The 21,498-nt window shown below is 31.6% G+C and overlaps 1 protein-coding gene across 8 annotated transcripts in view; it reads right to left on the bottom strand.

Annotated features, from left to right (window-relative positions):
- LOC148614359 (protein still life, isoform SIF type 1-like) overlaps window positions 1-21,498 on the bottom strand; it is a 118,678-nt gene that overhangs the window by 24,220 nt on the left and 72,960 nt on the right. For all 8 annotated transcript variants that reach the window (XR_015923647.1, XM_088588459.1, XM_088588465.1 and 5 more), the window contains 5 exons: window positions 9,540-9,673; window positions 6,574-6,677; window positions 3,666-3,835; window positions 1,716-1,813; window positions 788-931 (listed from right to left, as the gene is read on the bottom strand). Coding sequence is in view for 7 of the 8 variants with exons in the window: in XM_088588459.1 (XP_088444585.1) it covers window positions 788-931; window positions 1,716-1,813; window positions 3,666-3,835; window positions 6,574-6,677; window positions 9,540-9,673 (650 nt within the window). In the remaining variant the exon portion in view is untranslated. The remainder of the gene's footprint in view (window positions 1-787; window positions 932-1,715; window positions 1,814-3,665; window positions 3,836-6,573; window positions 6,678-9,539; window positions 9,674-21,498) is intronic.

Genomic DNA, 21,498 nt, shown 5'->3' with positions numbered 1-21,498 from the left:
TCCGGGGTAGACAAAAGAGGAAAGGAAAACTATGACACACTGAACAAATCAGTTTTCATGGCGCAGATGGATACACTGTAATGATCCACAAGTTCATGATGACGAACAATAAAACTTCTGTAGTGATGACTTCAATCTTGTAAAAACATAACCCTGTTCCAGAAGCCTATTCGTTAGAATTCTAGCCCGATACAAAGTCTGTATAGTTTTGGCAAGCTCTGGCATAACGTATGAGTAACAGTTCTTTTTCTCATTTTTCAAACAAAGAATATTTCTATATTTAGGCATGTGCAGTTCCATAATCTCACTTACAAATGTTAATGACATCTTGAAAATACAAAAAATTAGCAGCAAGCAGGGTGTTCTGAATAACTTACTACCATAAAAGCAATTTTAACAGTGAGAAAAAGAATCAAACAGCACTAGAAAATGCAAGACTAGGAAATGTCAGACACCCTCAAAATCTTAACCTTGGGTATCTGAGATTTCTCTATCTTGCATTCTCAGCGGTTTAGATTCTAAATGTCTTGTACTATTAATTCTTAATACCTCATGACCAAAACCTATGGAAAAAATTTTAGGAAGAAAACAGGTTACCCCTACTCCCCAAAATATTACATTGTTAATAACTCTCATTCTATATTTATTGGTATATAAACATGGTTTAGAGTAAGTCTGATGAAACTTATTCCAACATTAAAAGAAAGTATGTTACCACTCCAACATGGATGACATCAGACATTTTGATAGGTTGGAAGCTGCATACAAGTGAGTCGTTATATCTTACCACATCAATATTATTCTCCAGTTTATGTTGTTCACTTTTGATGAGTTTGAGTGTGTTGTCTTTGCCATGTTGTCGAGCCAGTGAAGAAGCACATGCTGAATGTATGGCACATATCCAGTTCTCAACTTCAGTAGTAGATAAAGCCTGCAATATTTATTAAAATTATTTATAAACTAATTTTTGCATTTTATTTTAATATATTTTTTCTTTCTTTCAGACATTATTGCAAGAAGTAATTTAAATGCTTTCCACTGCCAAAGTTATAGATCTTAGTTTCTACACCATCTATGGTTTTCACATATCACATTTATAGGTTTTCATCAGTCATATCAAACCAATGCCACTATTAAATCTGCACTATTGTCCTGCCCTGCATTTACTTCCCTAAGTTAAACTTATAGCAAATGTGACTTTACAAAGTTCTAAAGGTTAAAATAAGTTCAGCATTCAAATTCACCATCCTGATTATAAACCATCCTCAAAACATATTTCCTTAAAACTCTCAAATACAACCCTTTAAATAGCGGTCTTTGTAAGAATCATGCAAAATCTGAAAAATGAGATACACCCCCAAAAAGGCTACATATTTTTATTTTTGTAATTAAGTTGTTTTATGGGTCTATATTATGAAATGTGTAATTATTCATTCAAATCTGCCTGCTCTATGGAGAAAATAAATGTTGAAAATCCAATAGATTCTACTGTATTTGAGTGTCATTTACAGATTTATCTCCCTTACTTTTGAATTCTACAGTGCATTCTATATAATTTTTATCTCCTATGAGCACGGGTTATATGAAAAACCAAATGTTAATTTCTGTTTACGAAAGCATTTCAAAGAAGATATAAAAAATTAAAATATGTAGGCTTTCCAACCATGTATCACATTTTGCATGATTCTTAGCTGGAGTGCTACTTAAATACATACCTGAAATAGGTAGGCATCACCAAATGCGGTGCTAAGTGAAAAGATATTATCTCTCTTTGGATGCTCTGGTACAGCCTGGGCTATTCCACCTTCTATCACTGAAAAATGAATTAAAATTAAGAATATTGCTTGATAATACATTTATCATGATTGCTAAATTTCAATAAATTGAAATCCCTAAAGATTTCGTTGATGCCTAGGTTAGCTCCAGTTCTTTTTCGGTTTACATAATCATCCCAACATTTACAAAGACAAATACGCCAACCACACTTTTCTTCATCATTACTTAAACTTCAGTTCTAAGTATTTCTATTTAAGGATTGTTTTTAGTTTTTGATAAGGTTATGCGAAGTAACCAAACCTTGGGCAGTTTAATCATGTTCGAAATCAGCCCAAAAGTTGGTTATGCTAGCTTGGTAAAAAATTAAAAAACAATACTTACAATATAATTTCTAATCAATTAAAGTCAAAATAAAGATTTGCTCCTTAATCAGAACTATTCGAATTGCGGACTGCGGATTGATCGACATTAATGATATTAGAAGTTAGTTTATTGTAAATAAACAATCTTACATAGATGAGAAATCAGCAATCTAATTAAATTATAATCAAGTACGCAAAATTCCACTTTGTAGAGGACTCAAATATTTTATCCATATTTTATATATATAAGTAAAATATGGAATTCAGACATGTCAATATTTCAATATCATATAAACTTAAAATTCACACACTTAAAATTAACTATATTATGTAAAAAAACAAAAAATCAACTATAGAGACAATTGACACTTTGGTTCTCATAATTCCATTAATTATATTTTCTGCTGTATTTCTATATATTCATTTAAGATCCGATTTTCAATACATTGTTCTAGACGATAATTCTACTTGTACAGGGGAGACAATTAAGTTAATTTCCTATACAATATTTAGCAGATACATGTATGGTGCATATAGCAGAAATATGGGAATAACTATGTTGAATAGTATTAGTTTTTTTTTTATGTACCTTCAATAGGTTCATTATTGCCAAACTAATCTGATCTTGCAAAGTTATTTCAAAACTATTTCTTCAACCCTTCATCAGGTTCAAAAACAAGTTATAGTCTGTTTCATATGCTATACAGTTGATGCTTACAATATATTATACTTCATACAAAAATCTTGAATTCTGATTGGGTAATGGGTGATGAGTTATTTTAGTCTATTCCCTGCGCATCCTTTCCTGCCCTGCCCCCACTGAACAGTAATTGGTGGATCGATATATCACCCTGACGAAAGTGACATATCACATGATATATCACCCTCGATGTCATGATATACCACACTCTCGTATTCAGCATAATATAACACATACTGTAGTAGAGGGTGTTACGCATCGTATCACACTCTGTAAATATATCATCCTCGACTTCGTCTGGGCTGATATATTTACCTCATGTGCAGCGTAACACCCTGTACTACAGGCAGTATGTGTAAAACATTCAAGTCAATGGAGTAACACCCTCTACTACAGGCAGTATGTGTACAACATTCAAGTCAATGGAGTAACACCCTCTACTACAGGCAGTATGTGTACAACATTCAAGTCAATGGATGTATAAAGTTTAGTTTTATACTTCTATATGCAACAATAGAGTGTCAGCCAAAATTGGAGACTAGTATACCTAGTGTTAATTTTTCTAAAACTGTAAATAAAAGGGGAGGGACTTTTATCAATGGATATATATGGAAAGCTGTCAGAAATTTTCTCTTTGCAAATTACAGGAATGGATTTCACAAAAAGTCTTAAGCATAAAGTTTATCATATGATACAACATCTAAATGGCCAACTTATGACATCTGATGCAAAATCGACATCAGATACCTGCTCATAAATTATGAGTACAATACAAGTCTGTATGCACTTTCTCATGTGAGTGTGGACCAGTGATATCACAAACCTACCAAGTATATGCCTGGGAACACTATCCTCTGTGATAGAATTCTGCTCGTTACAGTCATAGAATAATAAAACTGTTCCTTTTAGACACACCCAGTACCGCTTCCACTTCCTTTTTGGAGCATGCTCTAATCTTCTCTTTCTGTGTACCAACCAATTCTTGACAACAAGCCATCTAAAATAAGATAAATAAAATTCATATTTAGGTTTGTGTACTAACCAATTCATGACAACAAGCCATCTAATATAATAAAAAATAAAATTCATATTTAGGTTTTAGTATGGTACACGCATGTGAAACATATCTTTAACACTGATCACTTTTTTCTTAAATACATGTAATCAGAAATAATTGGAGATTTTGGTTTCCTATTTGTAACCATTGGCATGTTTTTAATTGTAACTGGCAAAGAAGGATGTACCTTAGATATAAATTGCAAATTTGGGTTGATATTGCATTTTTTCTAGCTCATTGAAAAAAATTTTGAATTTAGACAGGTTGACCTCCAATACCAATAATACAGGGCTATTGCATGAATACTGGTGAATATCGCAAGCTCTTGCAATATAATATTCTGCTCAGGACAATATTCACCAGTATTCATGCAATAACCCTTCTATTATATAGTTATAAATATTTCAGTTAACATTATACTAATTTGTTGGATATATAATACATGTAATACCATACACAATACATGTATTAGTATAAAAAGTATATTCTTCAACTTATGTTATGTTTATAAAAAGTAGAGAAAACAGGTTAATTTTTTTAAGAAATAGTTTTATTTTGTTTCTTGAATGTTCAATGAATGTATAGAACTCTTGGAATGGTAGTGTAACCTAAATCAAAATGCCACACATAACTGTCCCGATGCAATTTCAATGATTTTTTTTTATGAAACAGAGGGGTTTGTAACAGGTTAATTGTTCAAGGCTATGACAAACTAATTTCAACTAAAGTTGAATTAATATAATGAGATTTCATAGGTAAAATTTATAGAACGTGGCTGGTAATATTTTTCTCATTGAAATATGTCCTGAAATTCAAGTGTTTTTAGTTAATTTGATCCAATTAAATTATTTCTATTATTTTATTCTTCAATTTCCAAGTCATGTATGCATGCATGCTCTACAAAAAATGGATGAGTTAGCAAAATAAGTGCACATTCAACTAAAAATTATGCAATATCAATATTGATCTGGCAAATGTTATCATTTTCTGGGCTGAAAATAATATGAACAATTAATACTCCTTTCAACTGATTTCCTTTGATCTGAAAAGTTTTAGAAAATAAGAATTATGTGGCCTCCAATAAACGTGACAGTTTTTCAAAAAGAAATTACATATGGCAGTAATTCATACCTTGAGATTCCCCAAAAGTAAAATTTTTAAAACAACGTATTATTTGAATTTGGAACTATTTTGGATTTAAGAAAATAAGTAAAAAAATATTTATGAAACTTACCCTACTAAGAGGGTTAGTCATGCTGTCATGACTAAAAGGGAGGGGGGTTAGTAAGATTCCTTGCTTTTTGTTATCTAACTAACCTTATCCCTTAGCCATGCCGGCATGACTAACCCCCTTAGTAAGAGTTAGTCTTACAATTCATTCAACATTCAAATAATACCTTGTTTTAAAATAATAATGCAATATCAATCTAAGGTTTTCATCTTTTTTACCAGTACATGTACTTTCATACAAAAGGTAAAGCACTCATAGATAACAAAGCAATGAGTAACTTTTTCAATACCATTAAATTTGACAATTAATCTGCTTACTCGAGTGTGAAAAAAAAAACATAAGTCATTTCTGGTCAAAGTTGTTTTTAGGGTTTGAAATTATTACTTTAAAATATATCATGTAGAACCCTGATTATATATAGAAGCTATTTGTAAGAACATTATAGCACTTACCCTCCAAATTCACATTCATATACCACAACATTATAACTTTTCATATTTCATATGTCACAATAATTAACCAAATACATCCTGTACATAGTAGCTTCAGTGAGTTCTGAAGAAGGATGTTGACAGATTCAGGGATTAAGAAGATCACTTTTTATCAATTAATCAATTTAGGTCATTCTAAATAAAGTTATGTGATAAAGGTTTGGTTTTCTTAGTATATAACTATTTCTAACCATTAGAAAAGCGCCATGGATATAGAATTTTGTCTATTGGTAACGTAAGAGGTGACTTATAGCCCTAACATTATGAAATACAACAGTAGATTGGTAAGCCAATACTAGCTAGTGATAACAATGATATATAGACACCCTATTATTACAATAGCACAATAATTTCACATCACTAACTGTCATAATATTGTATCATTTGATAAATCCAAATGTTTTTTACTGGAGCAAGGTCACGATAATGGCAACTTGGGAGTAAAGTTACATTAATTTTGAGTTAAAACTTACAATATTTTAACTTTTCTTTTATAAACAGAAGACATTTGATTGACTGTTTAGTAATATTTTGATGACGCCTTCAAGTAAATCAAATCAATGGAGTGAAAAATCTCAACTTTACATTTATTAAAGTTAAAAGACTAAACTGATGGATTTTAGTGAAGGAAAAAAATTCTGATTAGTAATGGACTAGCTCCACTAACACCAGTCAACTCGGAATGTTCCTATTCTCATGTTTGAATGTTATTATGATTACTGAATCCTGGAATACACAATTCAGATTTTGTTAAATGTAAATACTATTAAAGAATTTTAACTGCAATATATCACTCAGTCAACACCACTATTCCTCTTCAAATCTTAACAATCTCATTGGTTTAAACTTGAGGTGAGGAAAGACTTGAGATAATTCTCAATTTGAGATGCTTTATGAAAATGGACCCTAAACTGATGTTTGTGCAACTGGGTCGAGACAAGATCAGATAATCCTACCCTGCTTTCCGTATTGCACCAAACTGTTTATATGATATTTTGGATTCTGCTTCTGTCATTGTGTGTATACTATCGTCACTTTCCGCTCCATCATCATCAGAAAGCTAAAAATAGAAAGCAAAACCATTGGATGTATTTTGTAATGGTAAATTTGCTGATTTCACATCATGTAAAATTTACAGCACAGTAATATCTAAGTCCTATAATCAGGTAACATTTGCTGATCCAAAATATTTTTGAATAAATACAAATGACCGTGTACAAAAGGCATCAACCAATCACAAAATTTCAACAAAATCCACCAGTAAGATTTTTATCCATAAAATACCTTTGAGTGACAAATGCACGCACTGAAGCTGACTAAGAACATTATTTTAAAGTCTCATAATTATGCTGTTTTGGTGGACAGTTCATTAACTCCCAATAATTAATAAACTAAATTCATAACATGAGAAGCCAAAATGAATCATTCCATGAATTCTATTGTATGACCTTTACAAACTGACTATTACATGGTACCCACACTTGTTAAAAGTATTTCACAGGAAATTTGTATTTCAAATTAATCCAATAGTATTGTTTAATTGATCCATAAAATTTCTCTTTCTTAAGAAAAACTTCCTTATTTAAACATAATATCTGGATGTAAAGTTCACGTAGAATTTCCTGTAATGGTAAAGTATCCATGGTAAACTAATGACAGAAAACACAGAATATTTCAGGACATTGTGTGAATTTCATTGACATTTGTACACACAGTCATTACTAACACTCTATAACCAACTTTACAACTTAACAAGAGGCTCCAAGGAGCCTGAATCGCTCACCTGGTTGAATTTTGCCTTTCAAGGGTAATAAATTAAACAAGTTGTCCAACAACTTTGTCTCAAGAAAACTTTGATAGGACTTATCATAAGGATCATTTCAGTAAATGAAAGTCTGAAGTTTGCAGGACATTGGCTGAAAACTGTAAAAAAAAACCCCTGTCATTTTCCCCTGTCAAGGGCAATAACTCTTATAGGAAGGCTTCTGACAAAATTTTATGGCCGAAGACTTTTGTAGTCCTAAAAATAAGGATAATTTCAGCTATTGAAAGAATTTGGCTAAACCTAATGGTTTTGGAGATATATGTGAAAAACTACTGTCTGACCTCTATGTTCTATTTTTAGTAACAGTGGCCATGTTTTTCAACGGATCAGAAAACCCCACTTCAGTTCTATGCAGGATACCCCAAGGAACAATTATACCAATTTTTGTTTCAATTGGTAAGATAGTGTCAGAGGAGAAGATTTTTGAAAGAAATAACATTAAAAATAGCAAAAAATGTTGAAAAAGGGCAATAACTCCAACATAGCTTAATAGATTAAAATGAAAACTTAACCTCTGATAGATCCCATCATGCTGAACACTTTAACCTGGTCAGACTTTGGTTAAACCTAACTTTTTTTTTGAGATATATGCGAAAAACTATTGTCTGACCCGTATGTTCAATTTTTAGTAAAGGCGGCCATGCTTTTCGACGGATCATAAATCCCCACATCAGTTCTATGCATGATACCCCAAGGAACATTCATACCAAGTTTGGTTCCAATTGGTCAAGTAGTGTCAGAGGAGAAGATTTTTGAAAGAAATAACATTAAAAATAGCAAAAACGTTGAAAAAGGGCAATAACTCCAACATGGCTTAATAGATTAAAATGAAAATTTGACCGCAGATAGATCTCATCATACTGAGCACTATAACCTCATGTCAGAATTTGGTTAAACCTAACTGTTTTGGAGATATGTGCGAAAAACTACTGTCTGACCCATACGTTCTATTTTTAGTAATGGGGGCCATGTTTTTTGTTGGATCAAAAATCCCCACAACATTTCTATGCAGGATACCCCAAGAAACATTCACACCAAGTTTAGTTCCAATTGGTTGAGTATTTTCAGAGGAGATGAGTTTTGAAAAATTGTTAATGACGACGGACGACAACGACGGATGCCAAGTGATGGCAATAGCTCACATGGCCTACAGCCAGGTGAGCTAAAAAGTAATATCCGCTAATTTAATAAACCTGTCAAAAACAGATTTTATTTTTAAAAATGATCATTTTTCCCACGACTTTTGATTTTTTTATTCAACAAATGAGACTAACGACTATGGTTTCCTCTTTCAATTCATTGAAGTTCAACAGTTCATAATATACATTACTTAGCATCATTATCAAAAATAATCACAAAAATCTTCTTTGATCAGGCTGAATTATCTTAAATGGATGTTTTATCAAGTGTGAAACATATTTATGGAGAAATAACAATAATAAAGTCAGTTAATTGTACCATCCTAAATGTGAACTTGCAAAATTCATAATTTATTTTTTTCGGGTAATGAAAACATCTCAGGGCTTCCCATGAACACTTCATCTCATACAACTGAAGTTTAAAATATTTCAAAATATGAAGGTTTACACTACAACTTCATATATCTTAAGAAAATCCCTTTAATAAAACCAAAATCAAAATTGCCTCCTTCCTAGGCTCTGGGGACAGCATTCAAAGTGCTTTTCATTGCCAAAAGTATACATATCCAAACAAAATAAATGTTGTAGAATGTAGTATTACCAGTGTTGTCTTCATCTAAGCATCAATGTTCAAGTAAACATTTCATGCCTTATCAAATTTTAGTAATTTTTATTTTAAAGAGTTTGAAATGAAAAATATATTGGAAAGGCAAAAGTATCTTATATCAAAATTCAAAATCAAAATTTCCTACATGAGCTGTAGTGGACTTTTTCCACTTGGTTCTAGCACTGGTCTAATGTTCATACAGGACCAGCACTTATCAACAATATAGAGGACTTACAATTACAAGGTCATAGAACAATCTTATTGATAAATATCAAATTATTATTAGAGTTTTCATTGACTAGGTATCACACTTTTATTTTCTCTATGGTGCTAACACCTCATGAGACTCACCTCTGTTGTGAAATACTGTTTAGGATCAGAACCTTCACTCAACTGGTTAACAAGGTCACTATGGCGACCACTACTACTGCTTCCCCTGCTACTGTTTCCACATGAGCCACTTTTACTGGACCCAACTTCTAGTCCTAAAACGGAAAATGTTCAAAAAGTTTAAAATGGATTAAAAGGTTTTGTCATTTAAATCTTCACTTCCTTAATTCACAAATTTTAGAAATATAATGAAATGAATAACCACTTTCCTTTTATCTTTGTTACATAAATGATGCTTCCTGGATTTTTTTTTCAAGTGATCACTATTAAAAGAACACATTAAACTACTATGACAAAAAATTTCTTTGCTCAAACCAATGATACAAGAAAAATTAACAATCTGTAAAATTTTCATATGGCAAGTTGATTGACGAATGAAAATCGTCGAATTCAAACTCCTAAAAATTGAACTTCCAAGAAAAAAATATAAATGAAATTACTAACACACAACTCACAGTATATTAACTGTACAATGAGTGCAGATAAGAAATTCCAATATTTCATATTTCATCATGCATTTTTATATAATCACTTGCATGTAAACTTTAAGAAATCCTTGAAATTTAAGAAATTAAACTTACTGATCCAATGTGATATAATTTGAACTATATTTTGTCTTGACCTTTCCGTACACAAAAAAAATGTCAAACTCCCATAAACTGACAATATTTAGCTCTTTTCAGAAATTAATCTCCATGAACCGATTTTTTGTTACTACTGGTCATGTCCCAAGCTCATAAAATATCAATGCTTAAAAGGAACAGAAACAAGAAATAAGGAAGAAATCCACCTACAGATTCAGACAGTATTCTTCTATGTCCATGAAAGACACAATACAACAGTACATATACCATCAGACTACAACTACACACAGTTAACCATGGGTTTTCAGTTATCTTTCAAATTATTACCCAGCAGTCTTTGTCATTATTTCATGATTTTTGAAAGGTTTAATAGCAAATATATTCACATTTTGAAGCTTTTTCAAAACATTATGTTGCCTTTGTCCAGTTGAATGCCATACTAATCTATTACAGCAAGAATAACAGTTTACTTCAGAGAAGAGATTTTGTCTTCTTTTGATTGATTTGGCCATTTCCTGATAAAATGTCTTAGGTAGATAATTGGACAAGTGACTAGAAGACATACATTTTCTATGACATTCCATAGGTAAATCTGCTGGTCAAATATTCAGGTACATGTATCTACCTACAACTTGATCAGGTGACTTAAGTCAAGTGATTGTCAAATGAAAATAAACTTTATCCCCTGAACATTATCTTTGCATGCACTGTAATTTTATCTGCTCTGTAAGTGCATGCTGAACTCAACAGAGTTGTATACTGTCAACAGACTGCTCAATCTATTTACCTTTTGAAAGATGACCACATTGTATTACCCAAGTAATAATTACATATTGTCAATGGGTATATTGTTAGTTCCTCATTGCATTCAGGAAATAAATAGATCTGTTTGGTCTTTTGTTGTTGTAATTGACTCGGGTAATAATGAATGGATAATATGAAAAAAGGTACTTGTAATACAGACAAGCCAATTCTGCTTATTGTTGCAAGTCATTACCATATAAAATGGTGTTTATTTGTCAAACAAAACATGACATTTGACTAAGATTACTACATGGATTTCCCTTAAAAGAACAACAAAAAAGCATTACCAGTACTTAAGAAATGAAACTGTGCCATTTTTCAACTTCAAAAAATTCAAATAATTTGTAATTGGATGAATTTTGCTGAGAAACGAAGTTTAAATTTAAGTCAAAAAGCAGAACAGTCTGTGTCAGCTCAGAGCAAATTATAAGTGTCAATTTCACATCTAAAATTAGGAAATCTAATTAAAATCGTTAAATTCTTGTCATGAGCACATTTGTCAAAGGTTACTGAAAAGTCAATACTTGTGTAGCTACAAGAATAAACAGTTAAGGATAGATTGTTATGTGGTCTTCCCAATGTCAACATTAATGCATGCAAATACAGTAGTAATTGAATACGATTTCCCTAATTAGTGTGAATATTGCAATTAAATTCAAATAAGTTTTTATTTCAGAATGTTGATGTGGTAGTAAAAGTACTAGTGTCAAATGTCAAGGATGTGGAAAGATCCAAAACTTCTTTTTTATCTGTTTACTTATTATATTTGCAACATACAGAATTACCTCCTGATTAAAAAAATGGAACATTTTGGCATTTTCAAAAGATTTCAAGAAATATCTTGAAATGTGAAGAGGAATTTTTCAAAAGATAAGAGAACATAAACTAAAGACCTTTACAGTGCTTTATGAGTTTCAATAGAGAACATTGGTGTGTGTTGATTGACTGGGTCTGAGGATGATTTAAAGTCAGTATGAACCTTCATTTCATTTTAAAATCAGATCCATAATGCAGCCCTTAATTGTGGTACAGAATTTCACAGTTTAACTGCAGATCAACAAAACAAATCCTAAGTTTATATGCAGAATCCCAGCTGTAAGTTTAAGTGCAGATTTACAATGCAAACACTAAGTTTTATTGCAGAAGTCTTTCATTGCAGCAGAATTCTACTTATCAAGCCCTTAGTTTAGCTACAGAATTCCTCATCACATCCCCATAGTTCAACCGCATTATTTGTCACAGCAAGCCAAAATTATAACAGTAGCATGCTACATAACAAGCTACAGAAGTCCACTAATATGATTAGGTGCAGGTATCAAGTCAAATAACAACAATCCAATTGAAGGTCGTGTGAACAAAATCTATATCTAACAATGCTAAGTTACGTAACCATCTACAGGTATTGAAAGGTTTCACCTGAACAACTGCAGATAATGCAATGTTATCAGATTGCATAACTGCTGCCACAATAGCTCATTAAACAAAGAATGGATGTATTCATAGATAATATCATGACATCAGTACCTAGTAGTGTTTCATGTAGATTATTATTTGAAATATTTAATGTCTCCAAAAAAAATTTCACCTGAGAAATTTCAGATGATACATCACAATAGGATTGTATAAACAATGGCTTCACATAAATGGCTTTAAAACGAAAATGACTATAAACTGGTCCTGTGTTCAAAGATGCAAGGCAAGACTTGAGAAGCCAGTGTATTAGAGTATAATGCAATTGGAGACCAGTTTAAGATGTACAGGTACACTGCAGTTACCTATTCAATTTTCCACAGCAAAATATTTTCAAAATGAGATATTACAGGATTTTAGATAATTCAGTGCTATAAGCCACTAAATGACTTTTAAAATGAAAGAATCAAGCTTCTCTGTATCTGTTTCTTTTTCATGTACAATGTAATTAGGCATACATTCCTTGAGACGTTTAGGTTTCCTGCATGCACAGTACCCAAACGCAAGCTAAACGCTCATCAAACGCACGATAAAAGAACGCTTCTATCGTGTGTTTAAACACACAATAAATGAGAGCTCCTAGTGTGCGTTTAAACACACAAAGGACAAACACTCATATCGTGTGTTTAAAGGCACAATAGACGAACGATGAAAAATAATAATATTGACGTATAATGAAGACAGAAAAAAAATAAAATAAAATTAATGAAATCATATAAATTAATAATAGCAAAAAAAAATAACAGCTAAATCAAGGAAATAATCAAAGTACAAAAATAAACGAACGCTTCTGTCGTGTGTTTATCGTGCGTTTAAACGAACGCAAAACGATATGTAAACGCACGATAAACGATGCACGAACACTAAAATGGGAAACATGAATGCCTCAAGGAGTGTACATGTACTTGACTTAAAATGAAGCTTGTTGGTATAAAAAGATATCACTTCTTTAACTACATAGACTAGTATAAAACTATCCAATTGCAAAATTGTTGCCATGACGGCTAGAAAATAATAAAGAAATGATTCAAGTATATAAGTATACTGGCTGAAGTATACTCGTACACAGTAGCTTTCAAAATGTGTCCCTCTGACATGCATTTATAAAAAAAGAGTTTAACCAGGCTTAACAAATTGCTTTTAATTGCTTTAAAAAAAAAAAAAAAAAAAATCAACATAGTTGTCTAAACACAGAACAATGGGACAATATTGAAAATTTAAATAACTTATACATAATGCTGTAAACCAACTGACATTTTCACGAGCAATCTATTTTGATATTTTCATGACCAAAAAAATATCGTGAAAATAAATTGCCACGAATAAGCGTATTATAAAGGAACACATGTTAAATGAAGTTTAATCCTGAAAAAAAAATTAGTAACATAATTGAAGTATCAAACAGAAACACCAAAATAAATATCTGCGAAAATAAATTGTTTTATAGTATTAAAACTAATATGAAATTCTTGGTATCTGCCAGGCACTGTTGTATGCCACATAGACTTAAAAAATTACAATAAACATCCAGAATCACCAAAAACATGAAGAGGATTGGGGGACTTTATTCATTTATTTTAAAATATTGTATCTAAAGAAAACTTCTGAGGAAAATATGTGGGTTAATATCTACTTCGTCACAGTTGTAAATGTCAACTTTTTTTTTTTATTTCCATCCATAAACGTTGATCATACATACATGAAGTGAGAGGGGATGATAACCTAACAATACAACTGATGTGGCCTAAATGAATACACATTCTAATAATTGATATCAATAACATCACAATTTTGGAGTTAGGCTCATGCTTAAAACCAAAATTTGCCACAATGCATAAAATGTACTTGGAAATCTGGGAGATGTCGTTAATCTTAGATTAAAAACCTAACTTTTTAAAAAGTTTGAAAACAATCTCATTTTTTTGCAGTGTATTATAAAGCATGAATCGTAATAAGATGAAGAAAACAGACAAACAGCATAATCAACTACATTAGATAATAGTACAGATGAACTTACCAACGATTCATTAAATCCAATTTCAAAATCTATCCACAAATTAACATATCTTTTCACCATATGCCAAATTGTGTGAGTTTCTTATTTTCTATAGAGGGGAAAATCCAAGAATTAATCCAATCTATTTCTAATCACATTACACTAAAATCAATATTACCAGAGGTTTTTGTCAAGTGATTGATTTTTACTGATAATTAGTTGTTGAATTAGATAACTGTGCAGCGATATTTCACACCAAATGTCAAGTGTTAGGCTATATTTCTCAGATTCGTTGAAGATAGATCTTGGCTCAAATGGAAACTAAAGACTTTGGTTTCTGAATATAATTTGTCAACCTACGTAATGCTTCTATAACTGTGGCTGTGACATACCTGCTGTTGAAGGGTATAACATTGATGCCTTTTAGGATAAAACAAATTTGTTTCTATTTCTGTTAATTGAATTGTTCCTTGCTAATCTGTCTGTATTTGGCTTAAAAACGTCTCTAAGACTGATCTTTTCATGCTATTTGCAAGGGTACAAGCTTTTGTAATCTAATTATGCAAGCAGCAATTTAATAGCAAGTTTTAAATTCTCTACTTCAAATATAATCACAGACTGAACCTTTTTTTTATTGAAAATCCAAGATTTTTCAAGCCATGCCAGTACAAAGAATAAATTGATGATCAATTTAAAACTTACTGTTCATAATCTGTTTTCACAAATACTATAAGGTCTTACCTGTGACTACAGGTTCCACTGTTAGTGACCACCATTTAGATTATGACCTTGTTGTATGAGGACAATAGAAAGAGAACTCATCAAAATGCTCTATTGATCAGTAAAACAGTGTTTCACACTCTCTGGAAAGGCTGCCTGGTTTACAGTAAGTTAAGTAAACATTTTAGCTGTAATTACCAGTCAATACTTTACCATTCGCAGACAAATCATGAAATTTGCCACATATGTCAATAGGAGTTTTAATCATGTAGCAATATTTGCTGAATTTTTGGCCCCAGAGAATTGTCAAAATTTCAAAAGTTGTAAAATAGTGTTTTAAAGTCAATAAAGATGAATCTATTTGTGGTTTGCAATCTATTCCTCATTATGAGTACCAACTAAGAAAATGCTGTGATTAGAAAAGTGTCTATGAAAGTCATCTCAGAAGATTTTTATGTCTCTAATGATGTTTCTGGTAAAATTGAGTAAATCACAAGAGAAATGGCTTCATCAATAGATCTTATCAGATTCAAAATTGCATTTACTAATATTTCAAGGGAAATTCAAACTTTATACATCACATTAATTACTTTTGCAACCTAATCATGGGAAGTTGATTCAAGACCAGGGTTCAAACTAGAGGTTTCCTAGTATCTACAAACTGATTTATTATATTTTGTTTGGAAACAAGGGACACAACAATCTGTACATTCTGAAATCATTCTTATCTCCTTAATGTGGACCAGTACAAATGGCCTGTTCTCAGATTTAAATGCATGAAATAACTACCACAACCAACCAACCAACCAACCAACCAACCAACCAACCATACTCCACAATCAATCAATCAATCAATCAACCATACTCCACAATCAATCAATTAATCAACCAACTAGCCAATCTCTTATATGCCACACAATGGGCGCAAAGCAGTGACTAGCAAATATGACGGCCTATGGCTTGATATGTTAGAATTAAACCTGAAAGATCTACTACCACATCCAAGGCAAGTATTCCAGGCAGACATCCTACCAAGACTATCAAACTTATTTGGAACCATAAAAAAAAAAATAATATTACATCACTGTAATTACTGGAATTAAGAATGTTCTCTTTAAAGTTGATTCTAAAAAAAGTTTGAAAAAACTAATTTAATTTGGGACATTCATGTCATTTCCATTAAAACTGTAAAGAGCAATCTCCCTTTTTCATTCATAAAATCCTTAGTGAATGAAGTTTGGATAAACACTATCAAATTCAAACAGAGAACTATTTCTCAAGCATACATATGTGCCTCTCTTTGAAAATAAAGTTGTCAAGCTCTTAACTTTGGAAGTTTAACTCCATTTAATGAAGTATCTAATATAACTGTCACGAAATGGTTTATACTTCAAAACATATAATTACATTTTCTGAAGTGTGGTATGCACATAATATGGAAAGTTCTGCTGGCAACTGCACTTGACACAAGTTAATGCAATCTTTTGACGATGCTATCAACAATAAGAAATCAATTTTGAGCTAGAAAACCTATACTTTGCTTAAGACAAGGTTTAATCAAACATAAAGTTACATGTATTTAATTTCAGTCTCTGACGCTTCCCGATACTCTGTTTATGGGTATCTGTTGTAACCTAATGCTTAAAGTTATACTCAAGCCCTATCATTTTTAAAGCATAAAATTTGTGTAAATGATTTTTTAATATCATATTTTAATGGGTTATTGTGTTATCTAAATATCACTTTACTCGTGAACAGGAACACTGACAGTATCTGCATCAGTTGATCGAATGAGCTTAAAAGTAAGAGATAAAATAAATGGATGGAGACAAAAAATCTTAGGAATTGTTTTGGTTAAATGAAACAATTCAGTCCTTCAAAATAGTCAATAAATAACAAATCCTATATTTCACACTACATTGTGTTTTAAAAACCATAAATGAGACAACTGTTTTACATGTATTTCTACCTTTTATGCAGTCATACAAAGTATTAAAAAAAATCAGCAAAAACAAAAATCGAAGCATCAGAACAGAAGGACTATCCACTGACATCAGAGTCCAAGTACATGTACATGCATGGCAAAAATGTGAAAACTGGAAATTCACAAGACATTGTGAAAATCTGAGAAATGCAGATGTATATCATAGGCCTTGGTAAACTTTCCTGTAGTCAAACTTGATTGAATATACTTACATGTAACAACAAGTTTTGTTTGCTCTTATCCTTTCAAATATAACCCCTCTATTCTCATTATTAATATCTACTTTGAACCCAGATGGACCACATATCTTTAAATGAGTTATACAAGGATATCCCAAAGGTCAGCTGTAACAATTGTACTGGTACACGTGTGAATAGCCACACAAGAGATCATATGAATTGAGACTGACTATCCATAATCTGTTTTCACACATGAGATCATATGTATTGAGACTGACTATCCATAATCTAGTTATCACACATGAGATAATATGTATTGAGACTGACTATCCATAATCTAGTTATCACACATGAGATCATATGTATTGAGACTGACTATCCATAATCTAGTTATCACATATGAGATCATATGTATTGAGACTGACTATCCAAAATCTGTTTTCACACATGAGATCATATGTATTGAGACTGACTATCCATAATCTAGTTATCGCACATGAGATCATATGTATTGAGACTGACTATCCATAATCTAGTTATCACATATGAGATCATATGTATTGAGACTGACTATCCATAATCTGTTTTCACACATGAGATCATATGTATTGAGACTGACTATCCATAATCTAGTTATCACACATGAGATAATATGTATTGAGACTGACTATCCATAATCTAGTTATCACACATGAGATCATATGTATTGAGACTGACTATCCATAATCTAGTTATCACATATGAGATCATATGTATTGAGACTGACTATCCAAAATCTGTTTTCACACATGAGATCATATGTATTGAGACTGACTATCCATAATCTAGTTATCGCACATGAGATCATATGTATTGAGACTGACTATCCATAATCTAGTTATCACATATGAGATCATATGTATTGAGACTGACTATCCATAATCTGTTTTCACACATGAGATCATATGTATTGAGACTGACTATCCATAATCTAGTTATCACACATGAGATCATATGTATTGAGACTGACTATCCATAATCTAGTTATCACACATGAGATCATATGTATTGAGACTGACTATTCATAATCTAGTTATCACACATGAGATCATATGTTTCACTTTACATATGATAATTATATGTTAGTAAGCCAATATTTACATAAGAGAATCATATATGAATCAAACAACATATCATCATCATATCTGACACTTTTGGCTGTTACCCAGTTTTAGTATGAAAAAAGATAAATGTGGCTAAAATACTACAACACTGGTCTACAGCGATAATTGCACTGGTTCACATGTGCATATACAGACATCAAACATATTACCAAGTCTTTGTTACAGATACATGTACATCCATGGCCTGCTTCAGTAACTTCCACCAGATTTCCCATGCTCTTCATGGCTTCATTATCTCAACCAGATACTGTTTTAGTTCAGTTAATTATCTTAATAGATCTTTTCATTTGTAACTGTATGTTTTTTTATAGATATCAACCTTATTACAGCATTCTTAGGTACAAAGAGAATCAAGTTGGCTACTGAAAGGTTTACTTGTTAAAATAATAAGCCTTACTCAAATTCTCACAAAACTCGTAAAATGTTACAATGCTGCCCTTGTCTGATAACACGTTCTTTATAATGTAGATATATATTAAATTGTTGCAATTTAGATATAACAGTACAAACATTTATTTGTATTAAAATGTCAAAATGATGCCATTCAAAAAATTAAATACAATTGTTTGAATATCAGTTTAAATACCTCTGAGAAAAAATTAGTGTCAGCTTAAAAACGACAATCATTTAAACAACTGAACATGATTGTCTCATTCCATACAAGAGGGAGAGAGATACCCTCTTTTCTCCACTTGGCATGGATTTTTCATGAAAGGATGTAATTCAGTAGTGACTTGGGATCAACAGTTTTCTAGTATGAAACATTTGGCTTTCTTCCCCCACAAGCCCTGACAAGCATGTAATCAATAAAGTACAGTACTAGCTGATGTTAAGAGTTAGTACTACTGATTTTTTTAAGCACAAGGAGAGCTATAGATAACCAGATGCCAAAACAAAAGGCACACTTTCATAAGAATCAAAATGACAGACACCATTTTGTTTTTGGCAAATCTGTCTTTGAAACTTAACTTTGAAATCAAAATATCATTAAAGTTGCCCAAGGTATCAGTCAGCCTGTCCTTTGAGTTTTAGCTTGATTGCTATTTAAATTTATCTCTCTTCAACTAGAAACACTACTAAATCATGGCTTTTCTCATTTTCTATCCGTATTGAACATCATTTTCTAAAATGTTTTTCCTGGATACATTCTTGTAATATGGTTGAAGTAATAAACAGCTACTGTGGGTATATTTCAAAAGCATTACATTCTATGTAAATTTGAAATTGCAAACGACCTAAACCTTTTCCAAAAACGTCAAGGTCATTAATAAATTTGCTGATAGACCTTTGATGTAAAAGAACTGACATGTACCAGAGCAGGAAACATGATGAATTTGTCTATTGATTTTGAAAAAAAGTTACTGATTACAAAAAGATAAATCCTGAATCTGCAACAGGTGGGATCAGACATGCTCTTTAACCATCAGCATTCATGATAACTTATAACAAACATCTTACTGAAATAAACTTATAGATGTCATAATCAAGGCTGACTACAAGATGGTTTATTGAGGAAAATAAGTGAAATGGTGAAGGGGTTTTTTGAATGATATTTTTTTTTATTTCTGACAACAGAACCCATCACTGTTTTCTTCAGTCTCATTTAAATGTACACAGAATACAAAAGGATTTGAGGCAGGTCTGAGGGTTCTCATCCTACTTATGGTATACCAAAGGCAACAAATACTAGAAGTAGTTGATCTTAGGTGATCAGATCAATGGAAAAAATAAAACTAAACAATAGCTTTAACTCATGCATTTCATGTTCAAAGCATTGTACTTCAGTTTGAAAAGCTTTGATGGATTGGTTCTTTCATTATCATCCCAAAGTTTGACATGCAGACAGACTTATAGACAGTGATGAGGATCACAAAATACCACAACAATCATCAAACAGGGTTGGAGAAAAAATATAAATTTACAAAATTCTTTTGTCCCAGATGTCTTACCAAAACATTTATACTTTATTTCAAACCATGCTACAATTAGTCTGGTTAAATAATAAGCTGTGTCTGCCTCACACTTAGGTCAGTTTACAATTTAGCTACTTCACTGAGCTGGACATTGTCTGGCTCAAACTTGCATCAAAGTTATTTCACAAAATAGGACATTGTCTGGCTCAATATCTTCTAACAAAAAAACCCTGACTTCTAAATACCCCTTTTCAAATCAATTTTTTATTACTTTGACTGAATGGACAGTCCATCCAATACCCTAAATCAGTTCAGATGTCATCATGTGACCTCATAAGGTGTTTGAAATTCCTAAACAGATTACTCAACACAGCTACATAACCATTAAATCTTTTAACAAAAGATTGCAAAAAGATTATGCTTAATTCCACAAAATTCTCCACCTCAGTGTCAACAAGCTAATGTCTATCCTTCAGATCAGGAAATGAAGGTATTCAAAATCTTAAAATACATGTCCCTAATCTTCTTCATACCTGAGACATCAAAGGAATCGTTAAAGGTAGTTAACACCTGGGTTTTATTAATCAATTAAATTACAACCTTTCAGGTATCAAAATGATTTACAGTTTTATAACTTGTAACTATTTATTGTGATATATTGAGGTAAAACTGTGAAATACCAAGTGATATTTGAGGACAATAGTCAGATGGCATTAGTAATTTATAAACTTTACTTACGTTCCTGTTTTTGTTCCCACATTATACATAACCATATTCATATGCAAGGTTAAATATGCCTTTCATATCAACATTTTTAAACATGATACAATATTTTTTCTACTCATTGTAACAAGTATTTATAATGATGATGTAGCAGTTTTCACTAATTAGGTCAACTGCAAACAATGTACAGAAAAACTAACACATGATCATTTCTGCTGGCTATGATTTGACAATTTTGTTGCTAAAACAGGCTTTAGAGAGTTTTCAATCAAATTATTCTTTCTAAATTACCCTGACCTTACATCATTGCCTATCCTATGCAGAAATCATTTTTCATACAAAGAACTTAGCCAGGAAGTCTACCAGATATACATTGCTGAATAC

Source organism: Perna viridis, chromosome 6 (assembly GCF_037379345.1).
Source record: "Perna viridis isolate PV_CMFRI_1.1 ecotype Kerala chromosome 6, ASM3737934v1, whole genome shotgun sequence".
NCBI lineage: Eukaryota > Metazoa > Mollusca > Bivalvia > Mytilida > Mytilidae > Perna > Perna viridis.
This window is presented reverse-complemented; position numbering and strand designations above follow the sequence as displayed.